Source organism: Macrobrachium nipponense, chromosome 34, assembly GCF_015104395.2.
Source record: "Macrobrachium nipponense isolate FS-2020 chromosome 34, ASM1510439v2, whole genome shotgun sequence".
Lineage (NCBI taxonomy): Eukaryota > Metazoa > Arthropoda > Malacostraca > Decapoda > Palaemonidae > Macrobrachium > Macrobrachium nipponense.
In genome coordinates this window covers 27,002,513-27,027,033 of record NC_061095.1, presented here as the reverse complement: position 1 = coordinate 27,027,033, position 24,521 = coordinate 27,002,513, and the positions used below count along the sequence as shown (strand labels likewise).

Here is a 24,521-nt window from a genome sequence, read left to right as displayed (position 1 = left end):
CTTTCCTCCTCTTGATTGGGGTATCGTCGCCTGGGGAGGGAGAGCTGGTGGGGACTGTGGATGGTAGACAATGTCTTGTGAACACTGGGCGAGTGGGATGTCAATACATTTGTCCTGAGAAAGTAGAAAATCCGTTGTGAATAAACACTGTTTACCACCACACGAGCTGAAAGCAGAATGGTACAGCATCCGTATTTTAATTGCAGAGCGTGAAATATTGGCACTAGTTGGCCCATTAGCACCAACTTACACTGCACATGTGATACACTGTACTACACTGCACATGTGATACACTTTACATACCATCAAATAAAGTCTGTTGTGCAGAGAGAGAGAGAGAGAGAGAGAGAGAGAGAGAGAGAGAGAGAAGCGGGCAGCTGTTGGTGTAGGGTTTGCTGTATGTCTCCTGTATCTTCGCTTGCTTCTCGTAACTTCACTGCATAATGTTGGTTAGGACAGGATGTGAAACAGGCTCATCTAAAATGTAGGTTCTTTATTAGGCAAGGTTACATTACAACAAGGACAATGCGTGAGAACAACCAAACTTGGAGAGAGGAAGTGGTGTACTACCAGACATTGGATTTTAATGTGTTCAGCTGCCACTTGTATATAAAATATACATGTGAGGCAAGAATACAGTTGCCACTTTGTATATCAATACACACTGTTGTATATATACATGGGAGGAGAGAATACGTCATTATGTACATGCTGCATATAAACTACAGTATCTACAGTGAGTGCGTTTATTTATCAGTCATCCAAGTGAGATATGAGCAATATTCAGTAACTGGCAGTAGCACAAATATTACGGAACAAGCGAGGTATGAACAGTATTCAGTAATTGGCAGTAAAAGTATTACGGAACATATTTAATATGTACCACATTGTATATAGATGGTACATGAATTGGAAACTTGTACCACAGATCTGGTTTCCTTCAGAATAAATTCCTGTAGTAAATTGTAAAGTATCAGTTTTAATCAGTTATATTAAAGTATGACCTTACAGCTGTACATTTCCAGGAAAATTAAAAGCTCTGCTTATTACAGTAATTCTGAGTTAGGAGACTTTGCTTCACACAACCAGCCCATCTTGATCTCATTAACCAGCCTAATAATTCACATTCCAGGACTTCAAGTTTGGTTATCCCAAATGACTAGACCTTAAAACTGGAGGTGAAATTCAGTTAGTACATTTAAAAGTCTCAAGTTACTTCCAGACAAACATCAGAGAATTATAATGCAGTGAAGCAAAGAATTCCCCTTCATCTCCACATTGTCTTAGTACAAAAATGCTAATCTATCAATCAATGCAGTCATCAACCTTTCTGGGGAAGTGAGGTTTTGAAATAATGTCCAATCCAATTAGGCACTGAATTTCAATTTCTGAAGTGAATGACCTCCACTGAAAACCTATGGTATTATGCCTCACCTTGTCTCCCCAGATTCATAGCACCTTGTACAGCCTTGAAAGACCAAGCACTCAGAATCCATAGCTTGTTGCAAAGTACAGTAGCTCTAAACTGCAGAATCTACTAGCAGGTCCAAAAATCTATAAAGTAAATGTCTTAAACATAAAGGAATGAACATCATTCAAGGCACAATACTTTTGCCAAAAACTAAAAATGAAGTGGTTGTCAGCATTCTTACATTATCAACAGATGCCTCCTGAGGTTGGAATCAAGTGAAGTTGCCGAGTTGGCATCATACACTAAACCAGGTTAATTAACAAACTGCAGATAGTAATTATCAGCATAAGAAATTGGTAACAAAGTCCTTTGTTGGCTATCATGTATTACTTTAATGCACATCCTCATTGTTGCTATCATGTATTGCTTTAATGCAAATCCTCATTGTTGCTATTATGTATTGCTTTAATGCATATCTTCATTGTTGCTATCATGTATTGCTTTAATGAACATCTTCATTGTTGCTGTCATGTATTGCTTTAATGCATATCCTCATTGTGGCTCTCAAAACCCAACAGGCAAGAAACGTAAAATTTTGCTTGACTGAAAAGGGTGTCTGCTGCATGTCCTATCTCTTTAGGAATTGATTAAAAGCCATTTGCAACCATATCTAACTGCTCTGGCTCAAAGGTTATAAGGAGCAAATGTTCAAGGTTCCCTTATCATGTCCTTCCTGGACATGGATGCATTATTTCTCATAACAATACAAAAGGTTGTCCAACACTCAAACCATATTTGTCAAATCTTATTCCAGATGTTGTTCAGACGAAGAAAATTCTAGGAGACTAATTTGAAGAAAAAGCATCCTACCACATCTCTGTTTGGATGACTGGGCACAGCATTCACATTTCACTTTAAATAAGAATAAAAATTATTTTACCATTTTCAGCTGCAAGCCTACTCATCAGCAAAATACAGAAAATGGTGCCTAAGTATTAGCTGCCTTAATCAAAAGTCATCCAATTCTGAGGCTGTCTGAATATCTTAAAGGTGTGTGTGCAATCAGCACTTGCCTGTATGCCTTCAGTGTTTTTTATCAATGGTTTTATTACTTTCAGGGTAAAGTTGAGGCAGAAATACATCTTTTGACCAAAGAGGAGGCAGAGAAGAACCCAGCAGGTCTGGGCCGTAATGAGCCTGATCCCCTGGAAAAACCCAAGTAAGAGAAATTTCCAGATCTTTTAGTAATTTAGTTCATATTTCTTTTGTGGTTATTGTAACATTATATGGCTATTATATGAGATTTCTGTTACATGTCACTAATAAAAGGATAATTTTTTTCAGTCGTCCTGATGCTTCATTTATGTGGTTCCTGAACCCTTTAAAGAGTATAAGATACATCATCTGGCACAACTACAAATGGGCAATCATCAAGCTTATTGTCTTCTTTGCCCTCACGATATTCTTTGTTCTTTTCTTCTACTCTGTTCCAGGATTTACAGTGAAAAAGGTATTAGGGGCATAATCTTTCAGACTGTAACTCTTCCCACATAGTCCTTTTGTATGAAATATTATGCAGTCTCCATTATTTTAGTTTCTTATTTTAGTAATAAATCACAAAAAACATATCAACTAACCAATTAGATTAATTGATGTCAGCACATCCATAATAGGATGGTAATGTAACCTAGTTTACTATAGGTTAACTAGTGATATCATTAATATATGATATAATTCAGTTTGTATATTATGAGAGAATGTATCCTTGGTACTAATAAATCTCGGGTTCTTCAAAATATTTTCACATTGAACTTTGTTTCTATTATACATGTACCTACATGTAAAGGGTCCAAAAAGTCCTAGATATTTGTACATAACACTGTACGTAAGCCTTTGATGATTACTAATACAGCACTTCAAAGAATGCAAAATACGTACAGTATTTGCAAATAATCAGCAAAGAAAATTAATGTTTTTAAACTTCACCTAAACTTATCAATTTCATTAAAATATTAAGACTGCAGTTCACCAATATGCTCATCCACTGTAATTTAGTATTAAGGTTCACATGGCTGGTTAGATTTGTATAATTTTTTCCATGTAAATACCCTAGTAAGGAATCTATAATTCCCCGTTTCATAAACAATCACTCATTAATTTCTCTTTCACTTCACAATTCAGTTGGCATAGATTCTCATTCATTCTAAATGAATTTAACTTTAATATACAATGTTCTGACATATACTCAGGTGAGAAGTTTGTATTATAAATGGAATAGTTCTCTGGAATTTGAATTTCAAAGCTTATTCTCTACTTCTTGATTTTCAACATCTGATTATATTAGTTGTACATGACAAATTACAGCTAAAATCAGGTGACCTTTCACAAATTAGCCCTAAGGGTTACATGTTAAATATGCAGTAGTACATGTATTACATTCAAATAAATGAAAGACACACTATGTTAAGGAATTAAACTATTCTTTACAAGGTCACATGTTAAATGTGCAGTACATGTATTACACTCACATCAGTGTAAGACACACAACTGTGTTTAACGTCACAGTTCTAAGATATTCCTAAAGAAGGAACTACATAAAACTATTCTTTGCAAGGTCAGCAATGTTTATGCAATACAATCCTAGGAGATGGTATATTTTTGATAAAGTTAAAGCCAGTTTTCAAATATACTTTGCTCATAAGACACTTCCAATAGCTAATGCACTGAGGTTATGGAGATGTTCGTTTCCAGACTTCCTAGCTATGTCTAGCTAAGCTTTAAAAGGTCACTGTAATGCAATAAAAATGCTGAAAGGGGAAGCTTGCAATAACAAAAATGAATGAAACAATGCAAAGCAGGTAAAATTACACTAATTTATTATTTACAAAATGTAGGGAATCCTCAGGATGTCCTAACTGATACGATAATGAAAAATACAAAATTATAAAGGGTTAAATGCAAGTAACAATACGTTAATAAAAGAAAAGTTTGAAATACAAAAGTCAGCAGTGCAAAAACAAGAAGAGTGTCAGACCAGGTTGAGGATGAGAAAAAAGCTTATCTTCAAGTAAATCACCACTCCAGGATATTGAGTTATAGATAACTTTATTACCACGTTTACAATCTTGTCTTTGTTTTTATTGAGATGTACAATATTGTACCCCGAAGAACTATAGCCTTCAAAAATAAACTTATTATCCATTTCCTCCACTAACGAAGGATCATCTCTACTTAACATTCTAAGTGTCATGAAATAGATGTTACTGGAACTAATGATAAATATTAATTATGCCTTATAAAACAGTAGACTTATCTTTCCCACTGTAATTAGTCCTGCATTTTGGTGCTGACAATGCTGTGCATGAATTTATGATAGTTAGATCAATTTTCTTCCCTTCTGCATTACAACTTGAGAACTATTCCTATTAACTTAGCCTACAATAAACATCTCACCAGTTTAACTAAAATTCACCAAAACATGCAGGATTCAGAGTTATTTTTCAAGTGTTAACATAGACTAGTAAGAACTTTCATTTCTGCATTCATGCTTTAATACCTATCAAAATACATAAAAATATTACTGTAACAATGATGGGCCTTTAAAATTAATATTTTTACCCGAAACACTGATTCTGGCATCATTTAGGTCATTTCAATACCTAATCTTAACTCTGAAATGAAGAGGATATTTTTGTAGTTATGCTATTGTTCCTAAATCCCATCTTTAAGTAGTTTTAGGTTGTTCTTAGAAATCAATAGTTTAGAGTTTCATGGAAATACACTCAAAATATTTGAATAATGTGTTTCTTGATGACAATGTCAAAATTGCATGCACAAGTTGATCAGTATTTGAGATGCTTGGTTGTATTATTTTCCCGATGTATATTTTACCAATATATAACATAAAACCATGATGTTTGATTATCTAGAAATTCTATAAATATATATATGCATATTATACTGTATATAATGTTTGCAAAAGCACATGTTTTCATTCACATTTTTACAAAATATTCATTTTGTATATAAAATGTATACAGTAAAATTGATAAATGTTATCGTGTATTTGCATTATATCAAATAAAATTATGTGGAAAGTCAATTGAAATACATATCCAGTTTCTCTGCATGGGTATGAAAACAACTCAGTAAGCTATACTGTTAGGTATTTCAAGACTCACTTCATTACATGTACTCACCTATATACTATCCGAAAAGTTTTGTTAATTGGTAACCTAACTACATATTTTTTCATTTTAATTTCAAACTGTACTCATAGTTTCATCTTGGTACCCTGTACTTTTTTAAAGACTATTTCACCTGACTGCAAATTTGTATATTATACATATGTAATGTATTTTTAGGATACAAAACAATTTATGGTCAACTACAATGCAAAACTTTACTTTTCAAGTCCTGATTAACAGTATGGCAGTGAAAAACTTCAAGTAAAAACCATGAATGAACAACATCCAATTAAATGTGTTTTTAGATGAGGTAAACTTCCATAATCCATGTTGATACTAAAATTCCACCACATACTTGTCTCTGTTGCATTCTATATATATGTACTCCATGGAGTCTTCTTTAGCTATTTGCAATAATAAAGCATGATCATTACTTATGACTGCCCACAATTAAGAATTTCCACAATAAGAAATTAGCATTTCATGGATTAAAGACTTCTCATTAAAAATATTAGTATTGGTTATAAAACCTCCAAGTTGTAATGGCAATAACGACATTAGTAAAATTATGCAATCAGTATTTAAAATATACCATAAAGTTAAAGTCCAATCTGTAAATAAGAAGTTTTTCCTCAGTTTAAGACAAAGATAATACAGCTCCATTATGATCCAACCTTAAAATTCATATTTGACTTTTCTTTATGAAATTCATAGTCAAATATGAGTCTTTGCAAACTGACTGACTATTATTCGTAAGTGACAAATTTTCAAGTGTTATAATAATTGTATAGGAAAGAAAATTTACCATAAAAATAATTTTACGAGTGGAACATTGCCAAAGGTTATTGGGCCCAGCACCTAAAACAAGATACTGTTTTAAGTCATCATCAACTTATTCTTCTGCACGAAGTGATCCTTATGCACTTTTAAAATGATAATTTTTAGACTACAACACTTTAAAGGGAACAATATTGATAATAAATAGCACTGTAAAATAACATTTCAACCTTACGACCACAACTGCATTTTTGTTTTTATTTTTACCATCTTGACAAACGATGAACTGTGCCACATTGTCTATTGTCACAAGTCCATAGAATTATGTAAACAAACTTAACAATATGGCACAGGGGCATCAAATGCTCGCTACAGTGTACCAAACTTTCAAATCGTTCTACTATTACTGCAATATAAAGTTTGTGTCTAATTGTACATAATGTAAATATTGCAGACTATGTATACAATATAAACTGTAAAGAAACATTGTTGTTGAGTTTTGAATAGAACTTGAATATATTCCTATTTGTTGCTAGTGTCTTAACCCAATCAGACATCAATATCATCATCAAACCAAAGAATTCATAGATGTCAACGTGCCTGCACAATATAACTTTCAATATTCATGATAAATTCTGATGTATAAAAAATGGCTTTCATTAACCTTTTCCTTGTCACAGATATTACATTGAGTAATTATGAAATGACTGGAAATTACAGTTTTTTAAAATTCAATAAGGGAATAAGTATTATTTAAAACTAACCTGATTTCTTACTGAGAGCATAATCTGAAAATAAACAGTTTTTTTTATTAATTTGTATTTTTCATAGCTAACAAACCTACGGTCTTAACATAAGGATAAATATCCTAGCGCCAGCTGGAAATAGGTAAAAAAACATAAAAATTGTAAAGCAAAGTATTGGTGGTAACAGGGTTTGGAGGAAACAACTGACCTACCTTCACCCAGGATGCCAGGACATATCAGTTTCTTCCAACCCAAGGAATCCATTGAAGGGTGGCAAGAGGTGGGGCATATACGTTAAGACTAGGTTTATTAACTATGATTAATACAAATTAAAAATTTGACATCTGTTCATACGTGGAACAAACCTAGGTCTTAATGCTAAGATATACCTGTGGTCTTCAACCTGTGGGCCATGGGCTGATTATCAGGTTGGCCACAGACAAAAAAAATAATGTAGAATTTAATGTTATATAAACATATAAAAAAATAAAAATACAAGTATATTATATTTTCTTTTATCCGATCCTATAATTATAAATAAACTATATGAAAAAATATGGAAATAAATGTGAAGCTTTCATTATAAAACTAATATTGTAATACCTGAACACGTGAATTAGCCCTGGTCACTGACCAGCCCGAACTATATCCCCACAGAATTACCCTCAATTGGGTAATTTTTTTTACTGCCAGCGCTACCAACGCTGCAGGTAAACCCCCTTCTACTGAGTTACCTGTACCACCGTTGACAACAGACCGGCCGGCAGAGCGCTTTCCCTTCAATTGCACTAATCACTAATCTTGAAGAGGGGAGGAGGGTGGGATTCATTCAGGTGTTCAGGTAAGTACTACAATATTAGTTTTATAATGAAAACTTCATATTGCAATACATCTCCTGAACACCTGAATTAGCCCGATTAACAACATTTAAAAGGAGGTGGGTTCAATCTCAATCAGCCCGACCACTTACGCAATCATGTGCAGGTATGCAGGTAACTCATTTTCACCTACGATGCATTGTAACTCGCCTGTATATTCAGTTCTTTGGATGAGATTGCCGGCGGAGAGAGTACCTTGTGTCAGTTTCGTCTGTCAGGTCTCGTCTCTGTCTAGATGACCTCCCACGTGGTATTCATTACCTCGCATGTGTGGAAGGAAAAGGGGGCCTCCCATGTGGCTGCTAGGCCTCTCATGTATGGAGAAGGAGCTGCCTGAGCAGCTCCTTTGGGTTCTTTGTTGATCACCGCTGGTGAAGAAGCACGTCGGGTGCGTCATCGTCGTCGTACATCCCTGCTATCTGCCCACCTATTTTTCTCTTTGTAATGTGTGCCGTTAATGAAGAAAAAACAAAACGCATTTCTAGTTCGTCGTTCCTAAGAAAATCCTCCAGAGATGAAACTTTAAGTGCTCTCGGCAGGGGATTGGTTTCCGATTCCGATTTGGCGACAAATTCCGGTACGTACGAGAGATAGTTATCCCTACCAGAAAACGATACTATACTGTCCTAGATACTGCTTGTATCTCTCCCACTCTCTTCCCTGTAGCAAGCAAAACCAAGAACAAGACTTTCTTGGTCAATTCCCTCAGGGACAACTCTTCTAAGGTCTCGTAACTAGAAGACCTCAGCATATTTAAAACTATATCCCACAAAGGGGCCCAAAGCAGTACCATAGGGCGTTCAATTTTGAACGACCTTAGGAGATCGTGCAATACCCTGCTGTTAGACAACTCCGGGAGATGAAACCAGAACATACTACTCGGCATAAACCTATATCCCATTATAGTCGATGACAACTTCTTGTGTTTCCTGAGAAACAGGAGGAAATCCGCAACCTTCGTGATGGTAGGACAAGAGATACTAAAGGCTCAACTTACGAAAAACTCGAGATACAAAAGCTAATACGAAAAATTTTACGGCTCTACATACGAAAATTGCTCAAGATACGAAAGGTTATTGCTGTAAAGTCCAAGATTCGCCCGGACCACCGATGACAATTTTGAAACTCGGGCGCCGCCAACTGAGTAGACTCGCCACCATCCTCCTGCTCTCCCATTGGTACCTGATGCTAGTCACTGCCATGAGATCCTTCTCTCCTATTGGTCAGCATCCTTTCCATCATGCATCTACTACGTAGCAGCGTGTCTTGGCCACTCGGTAGCAGCATCATTATCGTACACACGCGGTATTCGTTCGTTCTAACAATTTCGTTTATTAACGTAAATTCGTTAGCGATTTCGTTGTATACGTACTTTATCGTGTTGTGTGAGAACTTTACTCCATACTTATACGTAAATTACGTACAGTATATATGTAGTCATGGGTCCCAAGAAAGTTGAAATTCACGGAAAGAAGAGGATGCTCTCTTTGGAAATGAAGATGGAGATTATCAAGAAGTATGAAGCTGGTATGCAATTGAGTGTGATCGCCAAGGAATAATACCGAAATCCGTCGACAATACGCACCATCCTTAAGCAGAAGGATGCCATCAAACCAGCTACACCTTCCAAGGGTGTCACTATTTTGTCCAGCAAAGGACCCACGTGCACGATGAGATGGAAAGGCTTCTTCTTGTCTGGATAAAAAGACTACGAAATCGCTGGCGATACGATAACGGAGACAGCAATCTCCCACAAGGCTAGCGCTATTTTCGGCGATTTGATTGCCCAGGCCGAAGACGACGGAGGAGAAAGGACATCAACGCCAACCCCAGACTTCAAAGTTTCACGTGGGTGATTAGAGAAATTCCATAAACGGACTGGCATCTATTCGGTGGTGCGGCATGGGGAGGCTGCCAGCTCGGACACGAAAGCAGCCGAAGCCTTTAAAAAGACATTTGACGAGATGATGACCAAGGAAGGCTACAGTTCTTAGCAAGTCTTCAACTGTGATGAGACTGGCCTTTTTTGGAAAAAAATGCCTCATCGGACGTACATCACGGAGGAAGAGAAGAAGCTACCCGGGCATAAGCCTATGAAAGACAGGCTTACGCTCGCACTTTGTTCGAACGCCAGTGGGGATTGCAAGGTGAAGCCCCTACTGGTCTATTATTCCGAGACTCCTTGAGCCTACAAGGCCCACAAAGTGCTCAAGGAGAAGCTTCCAGTGATGTGGAGGGCTAATGCGAAAGCCTGGGTAACGAGGCTTTTGTTCACGGAGTGGGTAAATCTGTGTTTCGGCCCGACAGTGAAGAAATTCTTGGAAGAGAAGCGCCTCCCTCTGAAATGCCTGCTGGTGTTGGACAATGCCCCTGCTCACCCTCCTGGCCTCGAGAAAGATATCCTAGCGGAGTATTCCTTCATCAAGGTTCTTTATCTTCTGCCTAACACCACCCCTCTCCTCCAGCCCATGGACCAGCAAGTGATATCGAACTTTAAGAAGCTGTATACGAAACATTTTTTCAAGAGATGTTTCGACATCACCGATACCACAAACCTCACCTTGCGTGAAATTTGGAAGGAGCATTTCGATGTTGTGATATGCATCCGACTCATTGACCAAGCTTGGCAGGAGGTTTCGAGGCGAACCTTGGATTCCTCATGGAGGAAACTCTGGCCTGATGCCGTACCCGCCCGAAACTTCGAGGGATTCGATGTGGGCGAAGCTGGTGCTGCAGATTCAGAAACAGTTGACGATCCTGAAACTGTTTTGCAACCAGATCTTGACGAGATCGTTGCACTCGGCAAGTCCATGGGGCTGGTCATCGACGAGGACGACATCAACGACCTTCTCGAGGAGCACCAAGAAGAGCTTACGACGGATGACCTGAAGGAGTTAGAGGCCATGCAACATAACGTCGTTCAAGAGGAGTTCTCTAGCAGCGGCGAGGAGGAGGAGGACGACCCTATGACAACAGCAGAAATTAAGGATGTTCTAGCTGCTTTTCATAAAGTGCAATCATTTGTAGAAAAAAAGACACCCCGAAAAGGCTTACACAGGTCGTATGCTTGCGCAGTTCGATGACGTTTGCCCGAGTCGTTTCAGGAACATTGTGAAAAGTAGGCAGAAGCAATCTTCCTTGGATAGTTATTTTTTAAAGAGGCCTTTAGTATTAGCAGGAGTAAGCAAAAAGGAAAAACCAAGTGATACTAAAAAACAGAAAGTTGAAAGTGGTGATGAAGTTGAAATTTTGTAAAAAAAAAAAAAAAAAAAAAAGAAAGAAAAAAAAACCACATACGTAAAGTATAAAAAAGTAAAAAAAAATGTAAAAATAAAGACAAAAAAAAATTTTTATTTTAGTTTTTTGTAAAGTTAAGTGCTACAGTTTTGTTAATGTGTTTCATTAAGTTTAGTTTATGTATGTTTTCCTTACATTTTTTTATGTTTCGTAAAGTTAAGTGTACGTACGTATCTGCCGTTTGTCCTCCTCCTCTGTCGCCACTTTCGAAGATAGCCTCACTCGAAAGGTACGCTTCCACATTTTACTACATACGTACAGTATTTCTTGTATACCATGTACACTAATACACTTTATTTACAGGTAAATAGCAGTACGTATTAAGTTAGGTACTGAATGGTCCAAATTGTTGCAGTATTTCATTGTTTATAGGTCAATTTAGCTTTAGTATGAAATTTACTGGGGTGTTTTTGGAGGGCTCGGAACGGATTAGCCATTTTACATGTAAAATGCGGTCCAAGATACGAAAAGCTCATGATACGAAGGCCGCCTCGGAACGGATTAATTTTGTATCTCGAGGTACCACTCTATGTCCTTCCTTCCTACACCAGCTCCTGTACATTGCCCACCTATCTTGATAGAATTTTCTAGTAGACTTTCTTAGACATAGTGAAAGCTGGTGAGCCACTTCCTTAGAGAGCCCCGTACTGCGCGCCGCTCGATGGATAGTCTCCACCCAGCTAGGTTGAGCACACGCAGGTTCTGATGGTAATAATGAAAATGGGGTTGTCTGAGTAGATCTCTCCTTTTCGGGAGGATCACAGGAGGTTCCTCTAACATTTCTAGGAGATCCAGGAAACCATGGTCTCTGGGGCCAAAACGGAGCTATGAGAGTCATTTGAGTCCCGTACGGCTTTTTAGTTTCCCTAATACCTGGTGTATTAATCCGAAGGGGGAAACGCGTACACCTGTAGGTTGTCCCACGAGAGGAGCATCGCATCTGTCCCGCACGACATGGGATCCGCTACCGGAGAGAAGTAGGTTGAAAGTCAAAAATTCAGTCTTGTGGTGAAAAGGTCTACTGTAGCCGGCCATCTCTTTAGCAAGAATTGAATTGAATTGAATTTATAAATTTTGTGGCCATTTGCCACGCGCCGGAGCCAAAGGCCATTCAGCGCATATATATCAACAAGATATATTTACTAAAAAAGGTATACATAATTAATCCAAATTATTAAAAAACTTCATATTAAAATTACTCAATTAAATATCATAAAACAAACAAATGGATTTCCTTAAGAAATTTAAAAATCTCTTCTACGGGAGCACCCTCTCCTAAAATATCTGACAAAGGTTTGTTGGTTAAACCAAACCGACGTCTATGATTAAAATAAAGAGGACAGTCAACAAATATATGCCTCACTGTAATGCCAACATTACAATTGGAGCATTGAGGAACCTGCCTCTCTGCTCCACTAGTTAAAAGATACCGGTGAGTTAAAAAAGTATGCCCTATACGCAGGCGTGTTAAAACTATACTAGATCTTCTATCCATCCCAACAGAAGGTGACCAGGGATGAACAGAAGGTCTGATCGATTTCAGCTTTAAATTACTATTCAAGTTGGACCAGTGATTCTGCCACTTAGTCCTACAAAATGATTTAATAAAAAGTTTAAAATCTTCACAGGGAACCCTCACAGAGTGGGAAGCCCAGGAGGAAGCTGCCTGCTTAGCGGCTGTATCAGCCAGCTCGTTACCACGAATTCCCACATGCGAGGGAACCCAACAAAACTTCACACCGATGCGTTTTCGAGAATGCAGGAGGACCAGCCAATCCTGCACCTCTTGGACGAGTTGATTAGATGGCGTCAACTTCTGGAGTGCAGCTAGGGAACTCTGGGAATCACAATAAATAATATAAGAGTCCCCAGTGCTACCTGTACTAAAAAAAAATAAATCAATTTCAAACGCTAAAAATAGCAAAAAATCTCTGCATTAAAAATTGAGAATTAAATAGGGAGGCTTTTTTGTAATTGTTCTCTCACCGACGATGACAGAACATCCAACTCCATTTGCTGATTTTGATCCATCTGTATATACAGCAATCGAGTTACTATGCTCAGAAACATGGGCAAGAAGCTACTTTTAGCTGAACACTTGAGCTGATCTTTTTGTTGTCTCTAACTTTATTGGCAAATATCTAAAGGAAGCCTACACCAAGGAGGGAATTTAGAAAATGATAGTTTCCATAACCAGTGGAGGAATAAAGCCTACCTCTCTCCGCACTTATGTTTAATCTAACTTCAAGGGGCTTAGGCAATGTAGGTTTAGTAGGTGCTCTGTCAAGAGGATGTTTTATATACTTAAAATTTGGATTAGATTGAGAGGTTAGTGCTCTTGACAAATATCGGAGACCTTGTTTCCTCCCTCCGAATGAAAAGAGGAAGAAAACCAGAGTCTACATAAAGGCTCTCAACAGGAGACGTTTTAAAAGCACCTGTAACAAATACGCAATGCCATATTGTGTACTACATCCAGCTTACCTAACAAGGTCTTACATGCAGAGCCATAAACCTGAGATCCATAATCAATCTTACTCAAGCATAGTGCCTGATAAATTCTTAATAAAGTAGTACGGTCTGCTCCAAAAGTTCAGGTTACTAACAACTTTAAGAATATTGCACCGCTGTTTTAACATTTACTACAGTCTCATTTATATGTTCAGCAAAAGTCAATTTTTTGTCAAAAATAATTCCTAAATATTTGACTTTATCTTCATAAAGCAAGATGAACCTTCTAAAAATAAGGTTGGAATCTCTTCCCTTCTTCTGTGTTCTGCAAAAACGTATAGCTTTAGTTTTTTTTTTTTCTGCAGAAAATTTGAAACCTTTACTATTAGCCCAGGAAGTAGCAGCATTAATTGCAAACTGAATTTTAGTACAAGCTTCAACTGCAGTAGCTCTACTACAGACGATAACATATCATCCGCGAATGCTTGACAGTTACTCCAACAGGGAGATGTTTCAAGTAAACCATTAATGGCAATATTAAAAAAGGTTGGACTAAGCACACTCCCTTGTGGAATGCCTTCTTCCTGAAGATACTCTGATGAGAAGGTAGAGCCAATTCTAACTTTAAGGTACCGGTCAGACAGGAAGTCTTTGGCAAAATTAAACATATTGCCACCAATACGCCATTCAACCAGCTGCATTAAAATACCAACCCTCCAAGTAGTATCAAATGCTTTTTCCAGATCAAAGAACACGGCAATTGTTTGATTTTGGACTGCAAAAAACATTCTGAATCTCATGTGTGAGACATAATAAGGGATCCAAAGTACTTCTATTCTTGCGAAAGCCAAATTGCCTCTTCGACAACAGGTTCTTTGTTTCTAATAACCATATCAGACGAAAATTCACCATTCGTTCATAAATCTTGAAGACACAGCTGGTAAGAGCAATAGGCCTATAACTTTGGGATGACTAGGGTCCTTTCCGGGTTTTAAAAAAGGAACTATAACAGAGTTTTTCCACAACTTATATGAAGTCCCTGAGCACCAGAATTCGTTTAAAACATCGACAAAGAATTTTTTTGACTCCAGAGGTAAGTGAGAAATCATTGCATAAATAATATCATCTTCTCCAGGTGATGTTGGAGAGGACAAAGATAAGGCATATTCGAATTCGACAATACTAAATGGAAGGTTATATGCCTCAGAATTTGAACAAACAGGCGGATTAACTATAGTCATGTTTCTAATATTGCGAAATTCAGGAGATTAGTGACTGGGGCTTGAAATGCTTGAAAAGTGCCGAGCAAAGGCCTCTGCCACCTCTCTTGCATCCGATATAACTACCAAGTTGATTTTCAAAACCCAATAGGTAAAGGAGCAGGGGAAAATTTCCCTAGTAATTTACGGATTCTATCCCAAACCAGAGAAAGTGGCGAGTTATACTTTTTAATTCTGATATGTACTTGATGAAGGATTCCCTCCTTGCTTCTTTAAAGACTTGCTTTTGTTTGGCGAGGTTTCTCTTGTATATTATTCTATTAACTAAGACAGGACGCCTTCGATATCGCTTGTAACTGGCTCTTGCAATTTTCCTACTCAAGGCACATTTACTATTCCACCAAGGTACAGTGGACGACGGGGTTTTCCTGATGTTTTAGGAATTGACATCATTGCCCCTCCAATCATTATACTAGCGAGATATTCGTAGGCAGCTGAGGGGCAAGGAAATTCATTGGCCTTACAATTGACTTTGGTAGATTTTTCATACAGCTGCCAATCTGCCTCCTTTATCTTCACTTGGGTAAAGATGGGGAGGGTGTATTTTGTACATAACTTAAGATGGATGGGATAGTGGTCGCTCCCATAGAGATTTTCATCCACTGACCACTTATAGTCTAATCGTAATGACGACGAACATATTGTAAGATCAATTGCTGAACTAGAGTTATGGGCTACATCAAACCTTGTAGGAGAACCGTCGTTCATTAAAACTACATCATTGCAATCTATTAATCTTTCAATTATAAGACCATGGTGATCACACCTACCTTCCCCCACAAAGTATGTTTTTGCATTAAAATCCCCCATCAGAATGAAAGGTTGAGGTAGTTGGTCTAAAAGTGATTGCAAATCTTCAACCTCTAATTGTCTTGGATTGCCAGCTCTGTCCACCAATCGAGTTTCTAGGCCAGGTTCTAGATAAAGAGAGCACAGAGTGACCCATTTATTGATGAAAATCTGTGTTGCACAAGCTTGCAGTATGGAGTCTAATTTGATAACTTTTTGTGGTAATGACTAGGCCGCAATAATACATGTACCACCATTAGAACGTTCACCTACAGGTGGTGGAGATCTGTGAAAAATAAAGTTTTGTCCACAATTAGGAGAAACATTACCAAGTTTAGTCTCTTGCAAACAAAGGGCAGCTAAATTATGCTCCTTGAAAAGGACCCGGACCTGTTCTCTGTTTGAATGGAAACCTCTTATGTTCCACTGACATAGAGCCATTATTTACTATTAGATTTTTTTTTTTTTTTTACTTTTTGGACTTGGATTGGGCTGGTCTGGAAAGACTTGGTCTTGGTCTTTGTTTCAAAGAGGAACTAGGCAGATCCTCAAGAGACCTGCTATTTCCTCTCTTTGGGACCCTACTATGGTGCGGGGATATAGGTGGAGATGATGATGGAGTACGGGGTCTCTTATTTCTAAGAGGCACCATCTCTGCAGCGTGCACCTGAGCCTTATGAGGTGCACTGATCAAGGTGTCATTCTGGGACATACCCAGATCAGGCAGCGAGGCTGCCTGTGAGGCTTCTACATTAGAAGCCCGAGAGACCTCCCAGAAGCCCAGAGGATGGCCCATCGGGAGGGGACAAAGGGGCCTTCTTGGATGAAGCGGAGATGCTGAATGTACTTCTGAGCTCAGAAGGGGATAGCTGAAGCTTTGACTTTGAAGTTGGTATTCTAGATAGATCTTTTATATTAGATTTTCCACTTTTTACTACTTCACTATATTGAGGTCTTGGAAACAAAAGTCTTTTTGCCTGGCTAAATACTTAGATGTTCAGCATGAGCTTTCTCTATGGCTAACACTTCTTTTTTAAATGACTCACATTCCTTATGCCTTGCATTATGATTTCCCTTACAATTTATACATAATACTGGGGTAGTACATTCGCCTTCATGCTTTTTTAAGGAGCAGGGCAGCACATAGCTGGTTCCTAGTACATACCTTTGCCGAGTGACCATATCCAAAACACATGAAACATTGGAGTGGTCTATGCTTAAAAGGTCTAACACGAAATCTCTCCTTGTCAACATATATATAATCAGGAACTTGATCATTATTAAAAGTGAAAATAATCATTCTTGATCTTGGAACCTTGAAAATCTTCCACACTTTATCATCACACATTTCCAGCAATTCCTCGTCAGGCAGTTCATATAGGTCTTGACCTGGTAATACTACTCCCTTGGCATAACTAAAAACTATAGTGTGGTTTGACCTCTTTTATCATATCAGTATTTTTCAACTTAGAGATCATGTGACCTTGTCTATAAGACTTAGCATGAACCAAAAAACTATTCTTTCCAAACTCGTAATATCAGAGTTGGTCATTGTTCCTGCCAATGTTCTCAAATGTTTCCTGAAGTGGAAAAGATTGCAAAATTCTGATTTTGTAGAAACATTAGCCACCTGGCAGGTAAAGATGTCCTCACCTTACATTTCCCATCTGTAGTTTCCTGACTGACTCTTGCTGGATAAAAGGAATCAACTTCAATATTCTGGGGCATTTTTATAAATTAATATCATACATTTTAAGTTTTCCTTAGTTGAGCACTTGAAAGCATTCATGGCATTATTATGAGTTGTAAACTCAATCCAAACCCTCCAAAATGCAAAATCTTTAGTTTCACATACTTTATGACTTTAATTTCACCAAACCTTCCAAACATTTCCATAAACGTAAAACAATTGAAGTCTGAGGAGAGATTATCAACATAAAGGATTCTCTCACCAACCCCTGCTAGAACTTTCCATAGCCACATTCAAGGTCTTGTCATGGGTCGTCTTTTGTACAACTGAATTTTCTATAGGATTGTCTTGTCCGTGCCAGAGGTCGAAGAGGAGGGTAGTGTCAAGAGGTCGCATTGTCCGGGGGGAGTTTATCATAGGGTCGTTATTCATTAATCCTTCAGCAGAAATTTGAAAAACCTACTGCAAATCAGGCAGAAAACCAGGCCCCCCACACCAACCCCTCTCTCACCAAAGACACTCAGCAGAGACTGACTCCCATATGTCCACTCCCTACCCTACCCCGAAGGGATAGCTCTACCATAACATGAGTGGCTCAAGTGTAAGCAAAACCCGCTTGATAGGACTGAGGGCATAACTAGTATTGCAATCATCCCATTCATGTTACAATAGAGGGCACACCAGAAATGACCGAGAGTCCTACCGTAGAGACTATACCTCCCCGGATTCCGCAGGCTAGTCCCCCATAGGTAGTTCCGCCCTGATGTATATTGCTATGAAATCATATCAACATCCTCAGGGTCCAAACATACTCGAGAGGCGGACCAAACCTCTACAGTCTCTGCCATTTGGATCAAGAAAGAGCCAATGCGAAAAAAGCCCAGCCCCTGCCCAACCTGTAAGAAGGTTTTAGTGAAGAGGGGGGGGACAGCTAGGTTGAGCAACTGAGTTAAAGATAGTAGAAGAGTGGAAATAAATTTAAGTAAGAGGAAAAGTGAGACTTTTGGATTCGAACTGGGAGATATTTCTCCCAGTTCGAAAGCCCTCTTGCCCGCTATGCATTTTCAGCAGTCAGCTGAAAATGCATAACTTCGTCAAGGCAGTCTCAAATCAAGAGGGTCTTTAGCAAGAGCTGGACTTCCTCTTGTACTAACGTCCTCTCGCCCCCTAGTACTTCTCTTGACCGACTCGGTGCATCCGCCAACACGTTTAGTTTCCCCGCTATGAACTGGGGAAGGAGAGAAACCTCGTGCAATTCGCACCACCGAAGTATCCTCTGTGCGATCATATTGAGCTTTGCTCACCTTGTTCCCCCTTGTTTCCTCAGGTAAGCCAACGCCGTCACGTTGTCCGAGAAAAGCGCTATCGCTTTTCCCGACCAACTCTGAAAACCGTGTTAGTGCTTTCTCTACTGCTCTCAACTCGCGATAATTTATTGATTCTTCCCAATCGGGATCCCTCCAAAGGCCCTTGGCCTGAGTTTCCTCTAAGGTTGCGCCCCAACCTTGATCCGAGGCATCTGTATATAGATGAACGTCCGGAATCAGGAGGGCCAGACTTACGCCAGCGGTCAGATGAGATTCATCTGACCACCACCGAAGATCCTCTAGGCAGGAATCATCCCAGATTACCACTGCGCTCTCTTCCCGAAAGTCCCAGAGATTCCTGAGACATTCCTGTAGAGAGCACATCCAGAGACGAGATCCTGGAACAATAAGGGAGAGAGAGGACATTCTCCCCAACAAACTTCTCCATTCACTCACTGGTTGAGCCCTCTGTGACCTGAAGCTTTCTATTTGACTGAGGATAGAAAGCACTCGCTCTTGTGTCGGAAAAGCCCTTAACCGACGAGTTTGAATCATCATACCTAGATATTAATTTACCTGTGATGGTGAAAGGGAACTCTTCTCTAAGTAGATTCTTATTCCTAACCTTTGACATAGTTGTAACAGGAACTCCCTTGCTCTTAACGCTTCCTCTCTCGATGAAGCCTGATGAGCCAATCGTCGAGATACCTCCTCGTTCTGATTCCCCGATGATGCATTATCGCCAATATCGGAGATATTACCCTCGTAAACACCTGAGGTGCAGTGGTCAGCCTGAAGCAGAGGACTTTGAACTGGAAAGTTCTGTATGGACCCGAGAATCGAAGGAACTTCCGAGATTCCTGATGTACAGAAATCTGGAAATAGGCGTCCTTGAGGTCCACTGAAATCATCCAATCGTCTCACCGAACCGATCTCAGCACATATTGGGAAGTTTCCATGTGGAATTTCGTAGAGACCACCAGTTGATTGAGAACCGACAAGTCTATAATCGGTCTCCATGAACCTGCTGCCTTGGCAGTCACGAAAATCTGGCTGTAAAACCCCGGCGAAGGGGAAGCAGGTTCTATCACTCCCTTCTCTAAAAGTGACCGAACCTCCGCTGCCAAGGCCATACCCTTGATGGAGTGCAGGGAATAACTGGCCAGGTGAACAGCAACATCGGATAGGGGAGGTACGGAATGGAATGGAATCTTGTATCCATTCCTCAGGACCTCCACAACCCAACACTCCGCGCCCCACTTCTCCCAGGTGTTCGCGAAGTGGTTCAGACATCCTCCTACTGGTGTCGACGAGGGCAACATCTCCGACTTGCAAAAACCCTCTTCGCTGCTGAAGGCTTCGAATTTACCTTCGGGGAAGCCTTGGCAGAGAACCGCACCTTCTTAGGGGACCTACCAGGAGACCGAGAGCCGGTACACTTACCAGGTGACGGTATACGCGCACCCTTGGGGGATCTGACACCTTGCCGCTTGTTGCGACTCTACCGCTGATGTTGAAGAGGTGAAGTTTGCCATTGCCGCAACTTCGTCCTCTTTTAAGAGTTTGTCGCAGAGTGCGAGGGGCGCCCTGGACAGGGCCCTCTTATAGATATCTGGGAAATGGGGGTGAAGATGGCTCAAGTCCCTCTTATGGATATCTGGGAAATGGGGGGCAGATGCCTCAAGTATAAGTCTCTCCTCTTCTTCCCAATAAAGGTAGTACCGGCCGCTGCGCCATTTGCTTGATGAGCCAATCCCATCGAAACCGATGTGATCTCTTTTCAAGAAGCCCATCAAACCCGACAACATCCATATCGAGTGAGAGAGCTTCGGACTGGTTTCGAAAGGTGTCCTCCAAAATGGTCGCTTCTCTTGAGGTGATTCCTACCTGTCTAACCGACAAGGGAACTCTTGCCATACACATTCTTCCTGGGTGGAAGTAGAGAAGAATCCTGCTTGCCCGAACCCACTATAGAAGTCAACCTAACGTCCGCCTCTCTCAAGGACAGCTCTACCCGACCAAACCAAGTCAACTTACAGGACGTGCGAGGTATTGAAGGTTCCTGAATAGGATGCACTGGATCTTCCACCACTCTCGACTGAGGGAACAAATCATGAATAAATTGTACCATCCTTTTATATTCACTTTCTCCCCCTTGGGGAAAACTCTCTTCCACGATAGGGACTTCTTCTTCCACGCGTTTCCCAATCTGGATCCTCCGATCGGAGAGGAGCAGGACAAGAGACAGGACGAACTTCCAACTTACCCAACTGCAAAGAGGGGGATCTCAATAAATTCCTATACCTGGAATCCTGACCAATCAATCCGTGTAGAATCCCCTCACCAACCGTACCCGGTTGTGCCAGAATCCTCTCTCCTAAGCAGCTCGTGGAGTTGTTGCACTGACAAACACTGTGTGTTCCGAACCCAAAGCAAACCTTCCTGAGGTCGACCCCCCCTGGTGCGAAAAATCCGCATGAATCTTCTTACCCTGAAGACCTGATGACGAAATCGGTGCGTAAGGAGCCGCCGACCTACCCAAACCGGATTGCAAAGGAACTGAGGTTGAAACACCTGAGTTTAACCTCCCCAAATACCCTGAGCTAACACCTGAGAACTCCAAAGCTGCAACACCTGCAACATTACTTAAGTTCCTAACCACAGGGGATCCCGCTAACGCGGAAGAACTCACTCCCAGAGCGAAATCGTTTGTACCTGAGCGAACTATACCAGTACCTAACACCGGAGTAGCCGCAATACCAGTACCAATCATGCCACCCAACGTCCTATTTGGATGGAAAACCGCCGCAGTGGTCTTAATACCAGAAGAATCACCTGCTGTAGCGGTTACATAAGAATTAGAAGAGGTAATCTCCGTTCCTGTAACCCCCACCAAACCAGCACCAATACCATAACCTTTAGAAAAGGAAGCTGCCACACCCTGAGAAAAGTTTGGGAAAGACATCGAAGGAGAAGAGAAAAAGGGAGAGGACATACCTGGTATACCTACCGGAACCCCTGCCGAAGAACTCGGGCAGTACGCGGACCCGTCGCCCAAGCTCGCACTGACAGCTGGGCTAAGAGAGCAGGATACGCCCACCGGGTCTGAAATGCCTAACTGTCCGATTGCCGAACCCTCTGCTTCTGAATGAGGGACCTCAGAACAGGACCCCTCCGGGAACGAACCACCCGGGAGAACCTGTCGACTGGTTGTAGACGAAGCTAAGGCATGCCCCAAAAGAGAAGAGTGAGGAGGAACTTGAGAGGTAGAGCTTGTAGATAAGGAGTGGAGAGAAACATTAGGAATAGAAGGAAAAAAGAGATGTAAAAGTAGATTGAGAAGAAGAAGAAGAAGAAGAGGACGAAGAAGAAGCCATTCTTTTGAGTGAAAGAAGGTATATAGATTCCCCTCCCCCCTGATAATCCTGCAACATATCACCCAAAAACTCGGGGAAATTCTTACTGACATGATCCCGAATGGCCGAAAAGCCTAAATGAAAGCACTGTCTAACCAGAAGTCTATAATTCTGAGACAAACCTAGAATATTAGCATTATACTCTGCCAAGTTAAATGTTATTCCATCAAATTGGCTACTACCAGCCCCTGAATCTGTAAAGGGACCCGCTGGTAAGGAAACTTTCGAAGAAAAAGGGATGGCCTCGAAATTTTCAACAGGTCTCGCTTCTGATACCGAATTAACGGATGACTTAATGTCCTTCGGAAAATACGAGGACGGAAACAGAACTTCCGTCGGATCCAATGCCGATCCTGTAAAGATAGCCGAATCTGAACCCAAAAGGCACTGCTCTAGCAGCTTCTCATCCTTAACCTCCACACTAGGATCCCTAACAGTCTTGGTCTCACCTATTGCTAATTCACACTTTTTACTTACGCTTTTAGGGGAAAGGGGGAATTCTGCTGCTGACACTGCCTGCTCCGCGCCAGGTGGGCCGGCGGATCCTACCCTTTGGGCTTGCGGTTCCCCATAACCCCCGGCACCTGTTAGGGCTGGTTCTGGAACAGGCAGGGGAGCTGAAAAAGAGCAGTTAAAATCCACACTCCTATTATTATCCTTATCCTGATTCAATTTTGTCAACAATTCAGTAAAAAAACTGGTCATACTTGATGACAACTTATCCTCTAATTTCTTGAATAATACAGCTTCTAAACTATCTTCTTCCACTTTCTTAGGTTCTGTCACCCTACGCTTATTCTTCGACTTTAGAGTTTTCCTATGTTTTAAATAGTTCTCCATATGGTCCAATGACCAGTCCCTACACTCCTGACATCTCTGTTTGACCCCACACTGTACCTCCCTACAACTAATGCAACGTGAATGTTTGTCATGTTTCAGGGTACTCATCTGCTTCTTGCAGTCAATACAAGACCGATAAGCAGCCCCATTGCCGCTGCAAGGTTGTTCTGGAGTCGTAGCAGATGAGGATGACTTCAAAGGTGCAGCAGATGAGGATGACTTCGAAGGTGCAGCCGGGGAAGTTTCTTTCTGAGGTGTGTCCATAATAGAAAAGTCCAATCAATGCTTTAGTCAAATCAAAAATCCAGAAGAGGTCCAAATGAAGTCCAAAACGTAATCCAAGGTTCATCAACAAAACAGCAGGTTAATCTGTGGGTCGGGCTAAAGACCAAAATCTTCGTTTGAGCTAGGAAACTTCCTAACGCTCGAGCGAACAAAAAGCAATTGAAGGGAGAGCGCTCTGCCGGCCAGTCCTGGCAACAGCATTGCCAACGGTGGTACAGGTAACTCATTAGAAGGGGATTTACCTGCAGCATATGTAGCGCTGGCAGTTAAAAAAATTACCCAATTGAGGGTAATTCTGTGGGGATATAGTTCGGGCTGCTCAGTGACCAAGGCTAATTCAGGTGTTCAGGTGATGTATTGCAATATTCTTATTATGAATTCATGAAAAATTTAATTCAATTTCAATTTACTAGTTAATTTTTAAATCATAAAATTGGCCATGAAAAGATTCAGAGCATATTTTATAGTATTGAATTAATGAAAATCTATATTTTGAATTTATGGTAATAACAAGTAGTAAAATACCACAGTTCAGGAACTATGCATTTTATTTTGAACTTACCAATTCCTATTCTAAATCACAACAAGTGGGCCATGGATATTTGGTGATATGTAAAGTAAGCCATGACCTCAAAAAGGTTGAAGACCACTGGCTTAGGAAGATATGAGGTAACCAGATATCTGTCACAGCTCTGCGAGAACAGCCTCTCACACACAGGAGATACTGAATTGCCTACAGCCGTGAAGAGATAGGGACTCTAACGACTTGGTGATACGTCTCTATGTGAGGTTGACAATGGAGGTTGTGCCAAGGAGGGATCTCCCTGGGGACTGCTGACAGAAAGGTTAGCAGATCGGAGAACCATTGTGTGTGCAGCCACCATGGAGCTACAAGGGTCATTCTTGACTGATCAGAAAAAAGATAAACTTTCAGATTGTCCGAGAGATACTGAAAGGAGTCCTCTGCCACGGCAAAGGAGTCTCAGACAACTAAACAAAAGACCTCCAGCTTTTTTTTTGAACCTCGTTGCATACAGATCTGTCACTGGTCTCCCTAAAATTGGAAGAGCCTGTCCGCTATTACCTCATGTAAGGACCACTCTGTCCCAAGGACCTGACCCTGAAAACTCAGTTTGTCGCCCAAAACACATTCCTCTTGCCCAGGAT

The 24,521-nt window shown here is 40.3% G+C and overlaps 1 protein-coding gene and 1 long non-coding RNA gene across 8 annotated transcripts in view; one reads left to right on the top strand and one right to left on the bottom strand.

Annotated features, from left to right (window-relative positions):
• LOC135207992 (otoferlin-like) overlaps nt 1–7,606 on the top strand; it is a 217,566-nt gene extending 209,960 nt beyond the window's left edge. For all 7 annotated transcript variants that reach the window (XM_064240077.1, XM_064240072.1, XM_064240073.1 and 4 more), the window contains 2 exons: nt 2,530–2,630; nt 2,756–7,606. In XM_064240077.1, the coding sequence (XP_064096147.1) occupies nt 2,530–2,630; nt 2,756–2,936 (282 nt within the window). In that variant the 3' untranslated portion in view covers nt 2,937–7,606. The remainder of the gene's footprint in view (nt 1–2,529; nt 2,631–2,755) is intronic.
• Nucleotides 1–24,521, bottom strand: part of LOC135207994 (uncharacterized) — a 61,249-nt gene that overhangs the window by 12,019 nt on the left and 24,709 nt on the right. The gene's annotated exons all lie outside the window — the stretch shown is intronic.